The sequence below is a fragment of the Oncorhynchus nerka genome, linkage group LG5 (genome assembly GCF_034236695.1).
Source record: "Oncorhynchus nerka isolate Pitt River linkage group LG5, Oner_Uvic_2.0, whole genome shotgun sequence".
NCBI classification, from domain to species: Eukaryota; Metazoa; Chordata; class Actinopteri; order Salmoniformes; family Salmonidae; genus Oncorhynchus; species Oncorhynchus nerka.
The window spans coordinates 62764348-62779780 of record NC_088400.1 but is presented as its reverse complement, the minus strand read 5'-3'; the positions used below and the strand labels follow the sequence as shown (position 1 = coordinate 62779780).

The window sequence follows — 15433 nt, the reverse complement described above, 5'->3', positions numbered from 1 at the left end:
TTACCAATGTCAGTCCACACCAGCCAGCAGAGGGCGCCACACACCCATCTATCTCTGTCTGTCTGCATTTACCTACTTAAAACGTATGACTGATTGATTAATTGATTGATTGATTGGCTGATTAACGCGAGAGGAGGAGCAGGCTCCAGTGTAAAATACATGATGTACCATGTAGCTGTATACACCAGCTCTGCTCAGGCACCCAGTGGGAGCGATGGGGTTAATGTAAAAATCCTTCCGCTACTTCCTTATCGCTGTCATGCTGCTGCTTCTCTCTCTTCTGAGAAATGCCTGAATAATTTGATGCGGTTGGAGAAAAACGGCAAGTTATGCGTGCACACTTTTGATGTTGAATTTGATGTTGAATTGGAAAAACGTTATTTTTCCACCTTGTTTTGTTTCTTGATATTACAACTTGACATTCTGCTGTGGTGGAATGTCTGTGCTGTATGGAGTAAACCCCGTGACTAAGTAAATATATAACTTCTTCAAATACACAGAGCACTGCTGTTTGAGATAAAATGGGCGAAACAAGACGACGAGCTTTAAAAATAGTTATTCAGATAACTTGCCAACTTCTATGGGTAAGATCTTACAACATTAAGCAAATTCCGACACCGCTGACCGTAATGTGCTTCTGCTTTGTGCGTCCTGTGAGACTGTTTAAGCTAACAGACGTCAAGGAATGGCATCATTTATACGTATTGTAATATTTATTTAACTTCAGCCTATTTCATATTTCTATGCACTTTTGATATGTATTGTTCATCTTGCCCACTGAAAAAACTATATAATGTATATCATTAAAAGACAGAATGTGCTTCGTATTGTCTAGCCAACAGTTTCTGCCACTCTGTCTCGCTTCTATTCATTCTTGCTACATGTTTACAGATTAATTGCCTAGATGCTGTTGAATCCACTTGACTAACTGAAAAGGTTGTGTGTGTGTGTAATTCCGTGAGAACTAAGGAAGCCTCAGAGCTAGTGGGATTTCATTATTTTACAAGAGCACACACATACATATTTTCAGAAAGATATACATTAAGATTTTTTTCTGAATGAGTTATTTCTGCACTGCACCTTCACGAATGATTTATTACTGAATGATATGATAAACACTGTCTCCCTCCATCTCTAGGTGGCAGGTCTGGTGGTAGGTCTGAGTGGTATGTACCTGTTGTTGAACTACAGACACAATGGCATCTTCTTCACCCACACATACATCATCCTCCCAGCATGCCTAGCTCTGGCCAGCGCTACTCTCCTATTGGCCAGTGGAGGACTGGGCATCTGGGTGTCCCTCAGAAAGTCAGCCTTGCTGCAGGGCGTGGTGAGTGAGTGTTTGTGTGTACTTGCGTGTGTCTGAATATAATAACATGTATGTATTTTTGCTTTTCATAGCTCATGCTTCCTCTACAGTTTGGGATACAGCTTATATGTTGCCATGGTTTTGGGCATTTCAGTTTGTCTATCTGCTGGTTGTGGTTTTCTGCCTGGAGGCAACTGCTGCTGCTCTGGCCTATGTCAACGCAGGAAAGGTACTTAGATATATATGGCTTTACAAAACTACAGAAAGAGCACACATCACCATATGACATTCTACACTGAGTGTACAAAACAACAAGGACAACTCTTTCCATGACACAGCTTTCACCTGGTCAGTCTATGATCCCTTATATATGCCACTTGTTAAATCCACTTCAATCAGTGTAGATGAAGGGGAGGAGACCGGTTGAAGAAGGATTTTTAAAGTCTTGAGACCATTGAGACATGTATTGTGTAAGTGTGCCATTCAGAGGATGAATGGGTGAGACAAAAGATCTAAGTGCCTTTGATACCGGTTTGTGTCAAGAATTGCAACGCTGCTGTTTTTATTCACACCAGTTTCCTGTGTGTATCAAGAATGGTCCACCACCCAAAGGATATCCAGCCAACTTGTGGGAATCATGGGAGTCAACATGGGCCAGCATCCCTGTGGAACACTTTCGACACCTTGTAGAGTCCATGCCCTGAGGAATGGAGGCTGTTCTGAGGGCAAAAGTGCGGGGTGCAACTCAAAATTAGGAAGGTGTCCTTAATGTTTTGTACACTCACTGTATGTTATACTTATGATAAATAACATGTGACTGACCTGCTTTCAGGTGGACTCAGAGCTGGCTCCCTTCAGTAGTGTTTTTCAAAGATACACAGGAAGATGTCAGGACCCATACTCCGATGCTGTGGACGCCACACAGAAAGAGGTGTGTGTGTGTGTGTGTGTGAGAGAGGGGGGGGGGGATCTGAACTGATCTAATGACTCTGTGACGTGAATCCTCTCCAGTTGCAGTGCTGTGGAATCTATGACTACCGTGACTGGTTGGCCACGCCCTGGTTTAACCACAGTGGGCGGGGCAGTGTACCTCACAGCTGCTGTAATTACACCTACCACACCTGCAACGGTACCCTGGAGCTGCCCGGGCTACTATATCCAAAGGTATACACACACACACACACACCAGCCCTAGCCCTCTGTGGTGATCCAAAGGTATGTAGATACACATCTGGACAGCATTTAATTCCAGAGAGATGTCACTCCCCTTACCCTGTGTGTGTGTGTCCTCTCCCTCAGGGCTGCCAGGTGAAGCTGGAGGAGGCCTTGCTTTTTGTTCTGCATCTCATCATCTGGTCATCTCTGGCAGTGGCGCTAGTGGAGGTGGGAACCACTAGAGGGCACTGTGGGGTATAGTGGAACAACATAAGGGTCACGTTGAAGAACATTTTACAACAGAAAATAAAAATGTGTGTTTCTTATTGGACAAGATCAGGTACAGTAGTGCCATACTAGTCTCTCTCTCTCTCTCTCTCTCTCTCTCAGACTGTAGGGTTTGTGAGTGTGGCTCAGCTGATGAGGGACCAGCCTCTGTTGGAGTATGGAATACTGGACAGGGAGTATGGAATACTGGACAGGGAGTATGGAATACTGGACAGGGAGTGGGCCTGAACCAGAGTCTCATCTACTTTAGATATACTATGTCCTGAACCTTGGTAAAGTTCATGATGCTGTGGACCTTAAAGCCCCAGTGCAGTCAAACATTTGTTTTGTTTTTTTGTGTGTTTTTTTTGTGTTTTTTTTGTGTTTTTTTTTTTCCTCCAGTGTTTTATATCATATTTCCACACAGGTTGGAAGAATACTACGAAATTGTGAAAATGCTGATAATGCCCTTTTAGTGTAAGCGCTGTTTGAAGACTGCTCTCTAGTGGTGTTGTGTGTGTGTGTGTGTGTGTGGTTCTAGTTGTCTGGGCAGCTCCAGGGCCCCTAGGGTACCATTACAGGTAATTGACGTAATCATCCCCGATCTTGTTGGTGAAGCTACTTTAAAAGAGTGATTATCTTGCTTTCACTAAACTAATGTATACACATCTGTGAAGGAAGATGTGCTCTAAAAGTGTCCTACACTTCTGCATACACTTCCTTCGTTTCATAAGGATCAACTGGAATATGTCATGGCCACAATGTTTTGTTTTTGTTCACTGATGTAGATGCATGCTTGTTAAAGAAGCCACTCTATCAAAAACAATTGTCAACATGTCACATGTCCTGCAGATGACATATTAATGACATGTTTACACTGCCCTGCATGTCTTGAGTAATTAACTTGTTGAAACTATGTTGTGTGGCTATTGTTTGATTGTAACTTACCTGTATGTAGCTGGGTAATTCTGCAATTTAGGGCATTTTGGCCCTGCAAGCTTTCAGAAATGATATGTTATTGAAACACCATTTTACCAGTATAATTCTTTGATTTGTCTAGAAAATATCTGATAATGGCTGCTATCGTCCTATTCAGGAATGTACATATTTTTCTCAGACAGCCATGGACACATTTTATTTCCATCACGTCATTAAACATACATTTTTGTTAAAAATGAAGTAATTAATTTAACACATTTCTTATACATTTGTGTATTGAGTATTTTAAGAGATTTACGGTTATCCTGATATGAATAATTCAACATGACGCCTGAATTTATAGACTTGCCTTTGTGACAGCTGGAAAAAGATAATAAAAATAAGATACCCCCCCAACCTTTTTTTAATTTTTTAAATGATGATAATTTCCCTATATAAAACAAATCAATGTAAGTTATACATAATATACTAATGTACCTAAAAATATATGGGTGTGGGGGGAATGACAAGGTGTGGTGGACATATAAGTAAAAACCCCAAAAAACGGATTTAAAAACTAATATATTATTGAAAACATTTTGAATAACAACCATTGTTAAACATTTTATAAGACACAGTAACATTCCAAAAGTAGCCGATGGGCAGAGCTCAAGGAAGTAGGCCAGTGGATTTGAGAGATGGGCCCGGATAGCAAAGGGGTCATCTGCACAGAAGAGCTCAGTGAGCAAAGTGAAACTATCATTTGTGGTATATTTCTAATGGACCTGGCCCGGGTATCCTGGAAGGATATTGACCTCATCCCGTCAGTAGAGGATGCCTGGTTGCTCTTTAAAAGTGCTTTCCTCACCATCTTAAATAAGCATGCCCCATTCAAAAAATGTACAACTAAGAACAGATATAGGCCTTGGTTCACCCCAGACTTGACTGTCCTTGACCAGCACAAAAACATCCTGTGGTGTACAGCATTAGCATCGAAAGCCCCCAAGATATGCAACTTTTCAGGGAAGTCAGGAACCAATATACACAGTCAGTTAGGAAAGCTAAGGCTAGCTTTTTCAAACAGAAATGTGCATCCTGTAGCACTATTTCCAAAAGATTTGGGACACTAAATTCCATAGAGAATAAGAGCATGTCCTCCCAGCTGCCCACTGCAATGAGGCTAGGAAACACTGACACCACCGTTACATCAACGATATCCGATAATTTAAATAAGCATTTCTCTACGACTGTCCATGCTTTCTACCTGGCTACCCCTACCCTGGTCAACAGCTTTGCACCCCCTGCAAAAACTTGCCCAAGCCCCCCCCCCACCCCCACACACTTCTCCTTCACCCAAATCCAGACAGCTGACATTCTGAAAGAGCTGCAAGATCTGGATCCCTACAAATCAGCGGGGCTAGACAATCTGGACCCTCTTTCTAAAATGATCAGCTGAAATTGTTGCAACACCTATTACAAGCCTGTTCAACCTCTCTTTTGTATCGTCTGAGATCCCCAAAGATTGGAAAGCTGCCACGGTCATCCCCCTCTTCAAAGGGGGAGACACTCTAGACCCAAACTGTTATAGACCTATATCCATCCTGCCCTGCTTTTCTAAAATCTTCGAAAGCCAAGTTAACAGATTACCGGTCATTTCAATTCCCACCGTACCTTCTCCACTATGCAATCTGGATACTCGAGCTGGTCATGGGTGCACCTCAGCCACGCTCAAGGTCCTAAACGATATCATAACCGCCATCGATAAGAGACAGTACTGTGCCGCCGTCTTCATCGACCTGGCCAAGGCTTTCAACTGTGTCAATCACTGCATTCTTATCGGCAGACTCAATAGCCTTGGTTTCTCTAATGACTGCCTCACCTGGATCACTAACTACTTCTCAGAGTTCAGTATGTTACATTTCTTAGGGCCTGTTGTGCGTACCTCTGGCGGTCTCTATGGGGGTGCCACAGGGTTCAATTCTGGGCCGACTCTTTTCTTTGTATATATCAATGATGTCGCTCTTGCTGCTGGTGATTCTCTGATCCACCTCTACGCAAACGACACCATTCTGTATACATATGGCCCTTTTTTGGACACTGTTAACTAACCTACAGACGAGCTTCAATGCCATACAACTCTCCTTCCGTGGCGACCAACTACTTTAAAATGCTAGTAAAACTAAATGCATGCTCTTCAACCGATTGCTGCCCGCCTAGCATCACTACTCTGGATGGTTCTGACTTAGAATATGTGGACAACTACAAATACCTAGGTGTCTGCATAGACTGTAAACTCTCCTTCCAGACTCACATTAAGCATCTCCAATCCAAAATTAAAAATAGAATCGGCTTCCTATTTCACAAAACAAAGCCTCCTTCACTCATGCTGCCAAACATCCCCTTGTAAAACTGACCACGTCATTTACAAAATAGCCTCCAACACTCTACTCAGCAAATTGGATGTGGTCTATCACAGTGCCATCTGTTTTGTCACCAAAGCCCCATATACTACCCACCGCTGCAACCTGTATGCTCTCGATGGCTGGCCCTCACTACATATTCTTCGCCAAACCCACTGGCTCCAGGTCGTCTATAAGTCTTTGCTAGGTAAAGCCCCGCCTTATCTCAGGTCACTGGTCACCATAGCAGCACCCATTCATAGCATGTGCTCCAGCAGGTATATTTCACTGGTCATCCCCAAAGCCAACTCCTCCTTTGGCCGCCTTTCCTTCCAGTTTTCTGCTGCCAATGACAGAATCGAATTGTAAAAATCACTGAAGCTGGAGACCTATCTCCCTCTCTAACTTTAAGCATCAGCTTACCGATCACTGTACCTGTATACAGCCCATCTGTAAATAGCACATCCAACTTCCTCATCCCCATATTGTTATTTTAATTTTTTGCTTTTTTGCACCCCAGTATCTCTACTTGCACATCGTCATAATTATTTCGCCTCTATGTCCTATTTATTGCATTATTCCTCCCTAATTCTTACTACATTTGCATACACTGTACATAGGCTTTTCTATTGTGTTATTGACTGTACGTTTGTTTATGTGTAACTCTGTGTTGTTTTTGTCACACTGCTTTGCTTTATCTTGGCCAGATCGCAGTTGTAAAAGAGAACTTGTTCTCAACTGGCCTACCTGGTTAAATAAAGGAGAAATAAAATAATAAATCCAACACAGGTGTGGAGAGTCACCTACTTGTGAGAATCGCCAAAGTGAATTGCCTGGATTTCACTGGTGTATTTACACAGGTAGTTCTCTGCAAAGACTCAATGAGGTTCTCAATGTTGTTGCAGCTGATCACTTTGATACTGTAATTGCTCCACCATGAACTGAGGTTGGCGTGGGTCCCTGTCCTGGACTGTTGGCTTTAGAACTTAAAAAGCACGTATTTTGCAGAATTCCTAGTAGGACATTTTAATCTCTGAATATTCCCTCTTAAACTTCTGATAAAGGATCTGATTTGTGCCATTCAAGAAGCGCCTTTTGCTTTTGCTTTTCTTGTTCCTCGTTAGTTTGTCCTTTTCCCCCTGTTGTTGCTCTACACTTTTAAAAGAAAAGGTTCCTGGAGTATCCTTTAGGGGTTCTTCAGATTGAAACTGTGGGGGAACCCCTATAAGCTCTTTGAAGAACCCTTTGAAAGGGTTCATCAAAGAGGATCCATTAAGAGGGGTTCTAAGAGCCTTTTGAATAACATTTTGAGATTCATTTTTGAACTACATCCCCTATTATTATTATTAATAATAATAATACACAACAATAAAACAATATTTTAGTAGTCATTGTTTATAAAAAAATTATACCACAAATTAAAGAAATTTTAACCTGTTTGGAAATAATGACAATAAAAATATATTCTCTACACAAACAATATTTACATTACATTTGGAACAACTGTCTGCTGCAGCCATGTGCTTCAGTGTCACAAGTTTCCATGGTAACTAAATTAACATTCTCACCACTACCAAAGGACAGGTATATTTTTTATTTTAAAAAACAATATAAAGGGCACACTCACTAAATATTGATACAGATTTTATTTAATTGACTCTTTCTCTAGTAGATAACATGACATGTGTAATTATTAACGTGTTCTCATAGAAAAACATAGTAGAAGCTCAAAAGGACAAAACAGTGAAATTGAGGTATAAAATGCATCTGAAAAGTTGCTAAAATACCTGATAGAGAGGTGTTCAAAATATCTGGGGTGATTGTACTGTGAATTTAACATATATGTTTAAATAAAATCCCCCAAATTGACCCTGAGGACACAAAGTGCCCGTAGTTGCCACATCTGTAATTGACAAGGGCAGTAACAAATCATCTGCAGAGGTGGGCGTGGATCTGCTTTCGTCAGCGGTCCTCTTGGTTTTGGTGCCTGCAAGAAGGAGCTGTCAGCTAACGTTAGCTAGCTAAAAAAAACACGGAACGATTGACAGACAAGAACAGCGAAAGCACCAACGACAAAAAGCTGGTAAATTAGCTATATGGTTGTCGAACTAGCTATGTTGTAGTAATCCAGTTGATTTACCATTTCGCTCTGCTTACAACAAAGCTGAATGCCAGCAATGCGGGTTTGGAGGCCCCACCAGTAATCTAGCTAGGTGGCTAACTGTAGATAACAAGGCCCTGAACAAGGTGTCGGAGTTTTAGGTGGGAGAGAGGGACCGCATTCAACACATGCTCGCGAAAATAAGGGAACGGTGGGCATATGGCCTAGTTAACGTTTTCCTGCAGCAATGTGTTCGCTAACGTTAATTAGCAGGGCAATGTCCATTTGCTTTGCGTCAGGAAATGTTGTTTTCTTCCTTTTGCATTTAGCAAACTAGCTAGTTATTAACTAGCCAGCTAGTAAGCAACCAAAGTGTTCACGCCCCCTGGCGTAAAGTTGCTAGATATTTATACAACTCGCTAGGTACTAACGTTAGCTAGCTCACACAAACTAGCAACTATAACGTTGCGGTATGAATGTTTTGCTCTCATTTGTCTACCGTAGTGCTCGATGAGGCAACGTTAGCCACAAACAGGCCAAATCTAGTTACAGTAGTTGGCTAATATGTTAGTTCGCCAACGTGCTAGCTAGCTACTGTGTATAGTCTGGTTGCTAATGAAACATGCCACAAATCATACGTCATCAAGATAACAGTCGTAATAGCTCAGTGGTCGTAGGCTAGTTAGCCACTCAGGGACTAACAAAATAATGCTCTGCTCTTCTTCACAGGTGCGTCAGAAGGGGGAGGCCCAATTTATCGTTTCGTTTTTGTTTAGCTCATTATTAATTTTATTTGAAAACAAACCCTACCCCCTCCTCACCCCTATTTTTTTTGTTTGTTTGTCCCATATACATTATTTTGTTTGTGATACCTCCTCCAGCTTTGGGAGCAGTGAGGGGTCTTCATGGCTGTTCGAAGAGGCCACATCAGGTACCTAAAAGTGAGTATAAATTTTCCCATTAGGGGAGGATCTAGATCAGTCCTAAAGTAATTATATTGTAACAATCGTAATCTAGCTAGCTAACTATTTAATCAGATTGCATGAATATGTTGTGTGTTGGCCCATGGTTTTCAAATGTATTGATAAACACTGGGGCTTCAATATCACTCTATATACACTCCTACGCTTATTAACATACTGGTATAAATATTTATTATTGCTCGCAAGTAGAGAAAAAGGCATAGAAATTATCCTCATAGTCAGACCCATCAGTATTGGTCATCCATGTTTATTAGTGAAATACAGGAGTTTCATTCATCCAAGGGCCTGCTGGATGGCTAACTGTCTTACCCCACAGAATACACAATCAGATAAGCCCCTCTGAATGAATGGAGCTCTGTCAGAACACAGCACTGAGGCCTGGTCAAGGGGATGCAATATTCAGAACAGGGGTAGCAGCTAGCTAACCCTCTTCCCACTGTGTTAGAGTTCAATCTGCATTTTCAAAACGCAGACCATTAAAAAAATCTGTTTTAAACCATTTCACCTGAGTTTTTTTATATTGAAAGTTGTTTTTTGTTGTTGCTTCAGTTGAGTGATTGAGGGGTTTGCTACTATAGTTCTGCTTCACAGAACACACGTTAGTGCAACACATTCAGCAGAAAATAGCTTAATTTTCATCAGATGACAACACTTCTGGGTAAGCAGGTGTTTGCTCACAAGGCAGGATCTAACATCCATGATGGCTGATTCTACTAATCAACACCTCAAAGCAGGGCTTGAGCAAAAGCCTGCACACCCAGTAGCTCTCTGGGAGGAATGGTTGGTTACCCCTGGTTTAGAACTCTGTCAGACCACAACCAGGCTTGGTCAGTGGGATGAAGTGATTCGAACACTGCAGAAATAAGTGAAATGTGGTGGGGCTGACAGGTGGAGTTTCTCCATTCTACACAATAGAATCATCTCAATGTTCTGTGACTTTTGTGGTCTCTGGATCTCAACTTCTTATACCAGAGCAGTGTCTGGGCTGGCTGGGTATAGGCGTGTTTTAAGATAATGCCTGGTCCATGATTATGTAGAGAGTAGCTGAGAGTTGAGTCTGGCTGTGAAAGCACTGCAGGTGATTAACTTGTGGGTAAGAGGAGCTACAGTCACTGCTGCCATCCACCATGGTGCTCCTACATCTGGGGCGTAATTCAGCTCTGTAGATTAGGATACTATGTTTACAATGTTGCATGTAGAATTGTAGAAACGTTTTGTTTTCCTTTTATGATTTAAAATCTGCATCCCGTTGACGTTTCAGCCATGCTGGTTTACTTCTGAATGCCTGTTTATCTTCCTTAACTGTGCCCTTGCTCTCCCCTCCCTCCCCAGGAGGTGTATGACATGTCCAACGGCTACGAGGATCACATGGGAGGAGGAGATGAGGTGACGGATGCCAAGACCAACCTGATAGTCAACTACCTTCCCCAGAGCATGAGCCAGGACGAGCTACGCAGCCTCTTCAGCAGCATTGGCGAGGTGGAGTCCGCCAAGCTCATACGGGACAAAGTGGCAGGTACGGAACACCTTGTCCCACAATTCACTACAGGTGTGTGACCTCTGACCTTGGAGTAGAATGGATGGAGGAGTTAGTCTGCTGCGTGTAGGGCTCACATTTACAGGGGTGTGTTCGGTGAACATTTTGCTATGTTGCGTCCTACTGAACACGACTCAGGGGTGGGTACCTTTAACAAACCGTGGGGACCCCCCATAATTGTTGATCTATTACAAAGGGCACCTCCATAACATGTTTGTTCAAGCCAACCAGTCAGTGTGTACAGTAACTGGTATACTGCCCTGTCTGCCTCTTGTAGGTGTATGAGAACTGCTGATGAGACATCTTTGACATACTCACTAGTAACTTTGTGGTGAGATGTTTGTAGTATCTATGCAAACAACTTTATGTCATATGTTCTGTTTAGGACTATGTCTCGCTGCAATTTGAACATTTGTCCTCCTAAACTTGATATGAGGTATTCCACATAGTTGTTTTGTATAAGGCTGTTGGTGTAGATATTTACCCATGCTCTCGATCTGTCCGTGATGGGCTCGGCTTTCCTTATTCCAGGAAAACAGTCCAGTTTGGTTGAAGCCTATTTCTTTGTTACTTGTTTTACGACTATAAACCATCAAAATAAAGTGAGTCGCACACTCCATGTGTAATCTCCCAGCAATTTAATGGGTATTTACCAACTTTTAGGCATCAATGTGCCTTCTTCAGGGTGCTGGAAACGTTGGTAAATACCCATTAAATTGCTGGGAGATTACACATGGAGTGTGCAACTCTCTTTATTTTTGATAGTTTATTTGCCGTTAGTCAGCACCTCCACACACTATTATTCTGGGTGTGCGCCAGCTCATGTTTTTTTATCTGCTTGTTTTACGACTAGCATGCATTGTGTAGATTTGTTTTGTTTAATCATTTATTTGACCAGTGTGCCGATTTATTTGAAACTATACAACGTTTTTTTATTTTATTTTATTGTTTTCCTTTTTTTTTTCTCTAGGCCACAGTTTAGGGTACGGATTTGTTAACTATCTTACCCCTAGCGATGCAGAAAGAGCTATCAATACTCTGAATGGACTAAGGCTACAGTCTAAAACTATCAAGGTAACGTGCAATAAGGTGTTCCTACAGTACTGTGTCAACCCAACCATGTCGTGTCATTTAAACTAGCCCTTCTCTACTGAGGCTGACTGTCAAATCCACCCCTAGACGCTTCCTCCTAGGCCCTCCTATGGATCTGAAAGGATTGTGTGGGTGTTAGCAATATGGTGTTATGTTAGCCTTTCTTTGCCCTTTGCTGATACCATCCCATTTAGTTTCAGAAGGGCATGTAGTGCCAGTGGTTTAGGGTTGGATTTGGGAATCGGCGTTAGTGTGGGTCTATGTTAGACAGGACTATATCTGATAGATCACTGGCCCCGCTTCTGACGGATGGAGTAGAGAAGTGCAACCGTATTTTCAGCCTTATTGAAGATTAAACTTTATTTTAATTTCTTTATTCGGCACCACTACTTCAGGTTCAAATTTTTACACGTTAATTTATCATTTAAGTTTGGAACTTTTTATTTGGTTTTGTACGAGAGAGAATGTTTTTCCCGATGTTGATTTTGTTACTATAATTGTTGTCTACGTAATTTTGAACACTCGGAAAGTGCTACTTCGCTATTTCCCACCACAGCTTACTACGGGAATAGTTTTTCTATGTAAAAATCACATTTTCACTATTTAATTTTCTAGTTTTGGAGACATTACTCATGATAAAACATTACTCATTCTAAAAGTAAACTCACGTTTTTGTAAATTCAAAACATAGGGCAATTACAAAACATGAATTCACCAGGATTGCATAAAGATATACAAACATAATAAAAACAACCTTCCAACATCCACTTTTGAAGTAATTTCTGGCTAGATATAATTGGGGGTTGTGTGTAATCCTCAGTAGTACACACTGATATTGTCAGTGGTGTTTAATGTGCTATGTGCTGCCCTCTGGTGTTAGGTTTCATATGCGCGGCCGAGCTCTGACACCATTAAAGACGCCAACCTGTACATCAGTGGCCTGCCCAAGACCATGACCCAGAAAGACGTGGAGGACATGTTCGCTCGCTACGGACGCATCATCAACTCCCGTGTGCTGGTCGACCAGGCCTCAGGTAGGACCACACAGACACACTCTAGAACCAGGCCCCGCTGTGTTCCCTGTCTCTCAGCTGAACCTGTCCTGTTCATTTCTTTTCCCAGGCCTGTCTCGGGGGGTGGCGTTCATCCGGTTTGACAAGCGAGCGGAGGCCGAGGACGCCATCAAAGACCTTAACGGACAGAAACCCCCCGGATCTGCTGAGCCAATCACAGTGAAGTTTGCTGCCAGTCCCAACCAGGCCAAGAACACTCAGCTCATATCGCAGCTCTACCACAACCAGGGACGCCGCTTTGGAGGGCCAGTTCACCACCAGGCTCAGAGATTCAGGTAACACACACACACTGGAAGTGTTGTCCCCTCTCAGGTTCTCTAAAATGAGTAACCCTAGCCCCCTCTGTCCTCCCCCAGGTTTTCTCCGATGTCTGTGGACCATATGAGCGGTATGTCTGGGGTGAGTGTGCCGGGGAACGCCACCGCTGGCTGGTGCATCTTCATCTACAACCTGGGCCAGGACGCCGATGAGGGCATCCTGTGGCAGATGTTTGGGCCCTTCGGCGCCGTCACCAACGTCAAGGTCATCCGCGACTTCAACACCAACAAGTGCAAAGGCTTCGGCTTTGTTACCATGACGAACTACGAGGAGGCCGCAATGGCGATCGGCAGCCTCAATGGTTACCGCCTCGGGGACAAGATCCTACAGGTGTCGTTCAAGACCAGCAAAGGCCACAAGTAGAGAGAAATAGTGGGGGGTGGGGGGGGAGAAACCTCACGCCAGGCTTCTAATATGGAGGGTAAATTGCCACCGTTTGACAAAACAAACTTGTTTTTAGCGTTCTCACTAAGCCCATTCTCACTCTGCATCTTTGTACTAGTCTAACAGAGTCTAGGCTGAGTTTGATATCTCTTGTTTTTTTTGTTTTTTTACTCATGATTTGGGATGTTCCAAACGCAGTTATCAATGTCCATCCTGATATGGTGACCAATTTCACAATTCAAGACTAGATTGTTTTTCCTGTGAGACTAAACTAGTGTCACTATGTGCCATATGAATGGTAGGACCACGGTAGGGACTTGGAGAAGGATGCGCTACAGTCATACGTCTAGTCCCCCACTGTAGGAGGAAGCATGCGGTCTTAGACTCTGGTTCCAGTGTAGAAATAGATGCCTTAAGTTACCTACCCTGTCAAGCCATCCACTGTCTCCAGCCATTCTAAAAGAAAAGCCCTTTTTAAATCCTTATTGTATAATGTCAGCCGTTTTGATGTAAACCATGCATTGGTCTTCTCTCACCTTGCAGAATCCGTTTTATACACAGCAAGTTAGGTACTGAATGGTACCATTACATAGCAGCGCGTGTCCCGTTTTTGGGGGTCTTTTAACAGTTGAATCTCTGAGAGGCCATGTAAAAAGGTCTGGAGATTTTAAAGTAGGAAAGTGTTTAAGAAGGACCAAAGAAATGGAAGGATATGCTCTAACTGCCCCAGGGCCCGTATTCACATGCTGATCTAGGATCAGTTTGGCCTTGTCGATCCTAGATCAGCATTCAGTCCTCTGAGAAGCTTTTGTGAATAGGGAAAGATGCTTACTGTTATGACTCATTTCCCCTCACCAGTAATAGTTTGGGCATCTGAATAACCGGTACGAAGGCTGAATCTAACACAAAGTGGAGCAACACTGCTCACTCTCATCCAGTTTTCTGTTTTTGTAAAAAAAAAAAGAGAGAAAAAGTTGTCAATCTTTTGATGTTTTTCTTGAATTTTCTTTCGGAGAGACTAACTTTTCTTTTTTCGTTGAAGCGTAGATTACTGATCGGAGAGTTGGAAGAGTTTTTATTTAAGTTTTTATGCTCATCTCAAGCTAAAGAAGAATTTATGGCCTTTGTGATTTATTTTTGTTGGTATAGATTTGTTTTGATTGTTTTACTTTGCATATGCAATCATTAAATTTTAGTTAGATTTGACTCAACATTTTGGTTTTGTTTCTTTTATTTCTTCAGATTTGGTTTGGGATTTTTCGTTGGGGTCTTCTGTTTAGATTGTAGAGCTACAGACACCAGACTGCTAATATGATGACACTACAGTATGACACTACTCACCGCACTCCCATTGAGATATTACAGGACGTTTGAATGGTCAACATAAGGTTTAGCTAGACTCCAAGATGGTCTGAAGGTCAAGAGGATGCAGTCTCCAGTATAAAACACCTCAGACGTTGGCCTTATTTTCATTCAAACTTATGTGTGAAACATGAGGCAGAGGGCTTTCAAAGATGGGAGTCCTTCTTCATGTTAATAGGATCTAGGAGTTACTGATCAAATCAAAGTTTTTGTCACTTGCGCCGAATACAACAGGTGTCGACCTTACAGTGAAATGCTTACTTACAGGCTCTAACCAATGGTGCGGGGGAAAAAAGGTGCGTGTGTAGGTAAGTGATGAAACCCATAAGGAGTCTTCTAATACAGGTACTGCAGGAGGCAGTTTGTCACTTATGGACCTTCTTTGATCTGCCTTGCAGCCAACAAACACACATTCACCCTGAGAAAGTGAGCCATTTTTTTTTTTTTAGAAATGTGCAATAACCTAAAAGCGGGTAACCCCCCCCCCTCCCCCCCCCCCAAAAAAACAGCTAAACCCAGGCATTTTCAAGTGACG

The 15433-nt window shown here is 42.4% G+C and overlaps 2 protein-coding genes across 8 annotated transcripts; both read left to right on the top strand.

Moving 5' to 3' along the window:
* The first annotated feature begins 5 nt into the window (after positions 1–5).
* tspan37 (tetraspanin 37) lies at positions 6–4066 on the top strand. 5 transcript variants are annotated; one of them, XR_003863691.2, is made up of 8 exons: positions 6–322; positions 501–584; positions 1139–1330; positions 1420–1538; positions 2142–2240; positions 2321–2473; positions 2609–2692; positions 2855–2944. XR_003863691.2 is itself a non-coding variant. In XM_029660573.2 (8 exons), the coding sequence occupies exons 2-8, from the start codon at positions 522–524 to the stop codon at positions 2978–2980; spliced, it is 792 nt and encodes a 263-aa protein (XP_029516433.1). In that variant the 5' UTR covers positions 6–322; positions 501–521; the 3' UTR covers positions 2981–4066. The 5 variants fall into 5 exon arrangements, 4 of the variants coding, with proteins under 4 accessions (XP_029516433.1, XP_029516432.1, XP_029516434.1 ...); XM_029660573.2 differs by having other exon boundaries at positions 1464–1538; positions 2855–4066; XM_029660572.2 differs by having other exon boundaries at positions 1464–1538; positions 2321–2524; positions 2855–4066.
* Positions 4067–8014: 3948 nt separating this feature from the next.
* Positions 8015–14747, top strand: LOC115129823 (ELAV-like protein 1). 3 transcript variants are annotated; one of them, XM_029660566.2, is made up of 7 exons: positions 8015–8131; positions 8879–9090; positions 10465–10648; positions 11640–11743; positions 12642–12795; positions 12884–13109; positions 13191–14747. In XM_029660566.2, exons 2-7 carry the CDS (start codon positions 9055–9057, stop codon positions 13513–13515), a joined length of 1029 nt encoding a protein of 342 aa, XP_029516426.1. In that variant the 5' UTR covers positions 8015–8131; positions 8879–9054; the 3' UTR covers positions 13516–14747. The 3 variants fall into 3 exon arrangements, with proteins under 3 accessions (XP_029516426.1, XP_029516425.1, XP_029516427.1); XM_029660565.2 differs by having other exon boundaries at positions 10465–10681; XM_029660567.2 differs by lacking the exons at positions 8015–8131; positions 8879–9090; positions 11640–11743 and having other exon boundaries at positions 10561–10648.
* Positions 14748–15433: the final 686 nt, after the last annotated feature.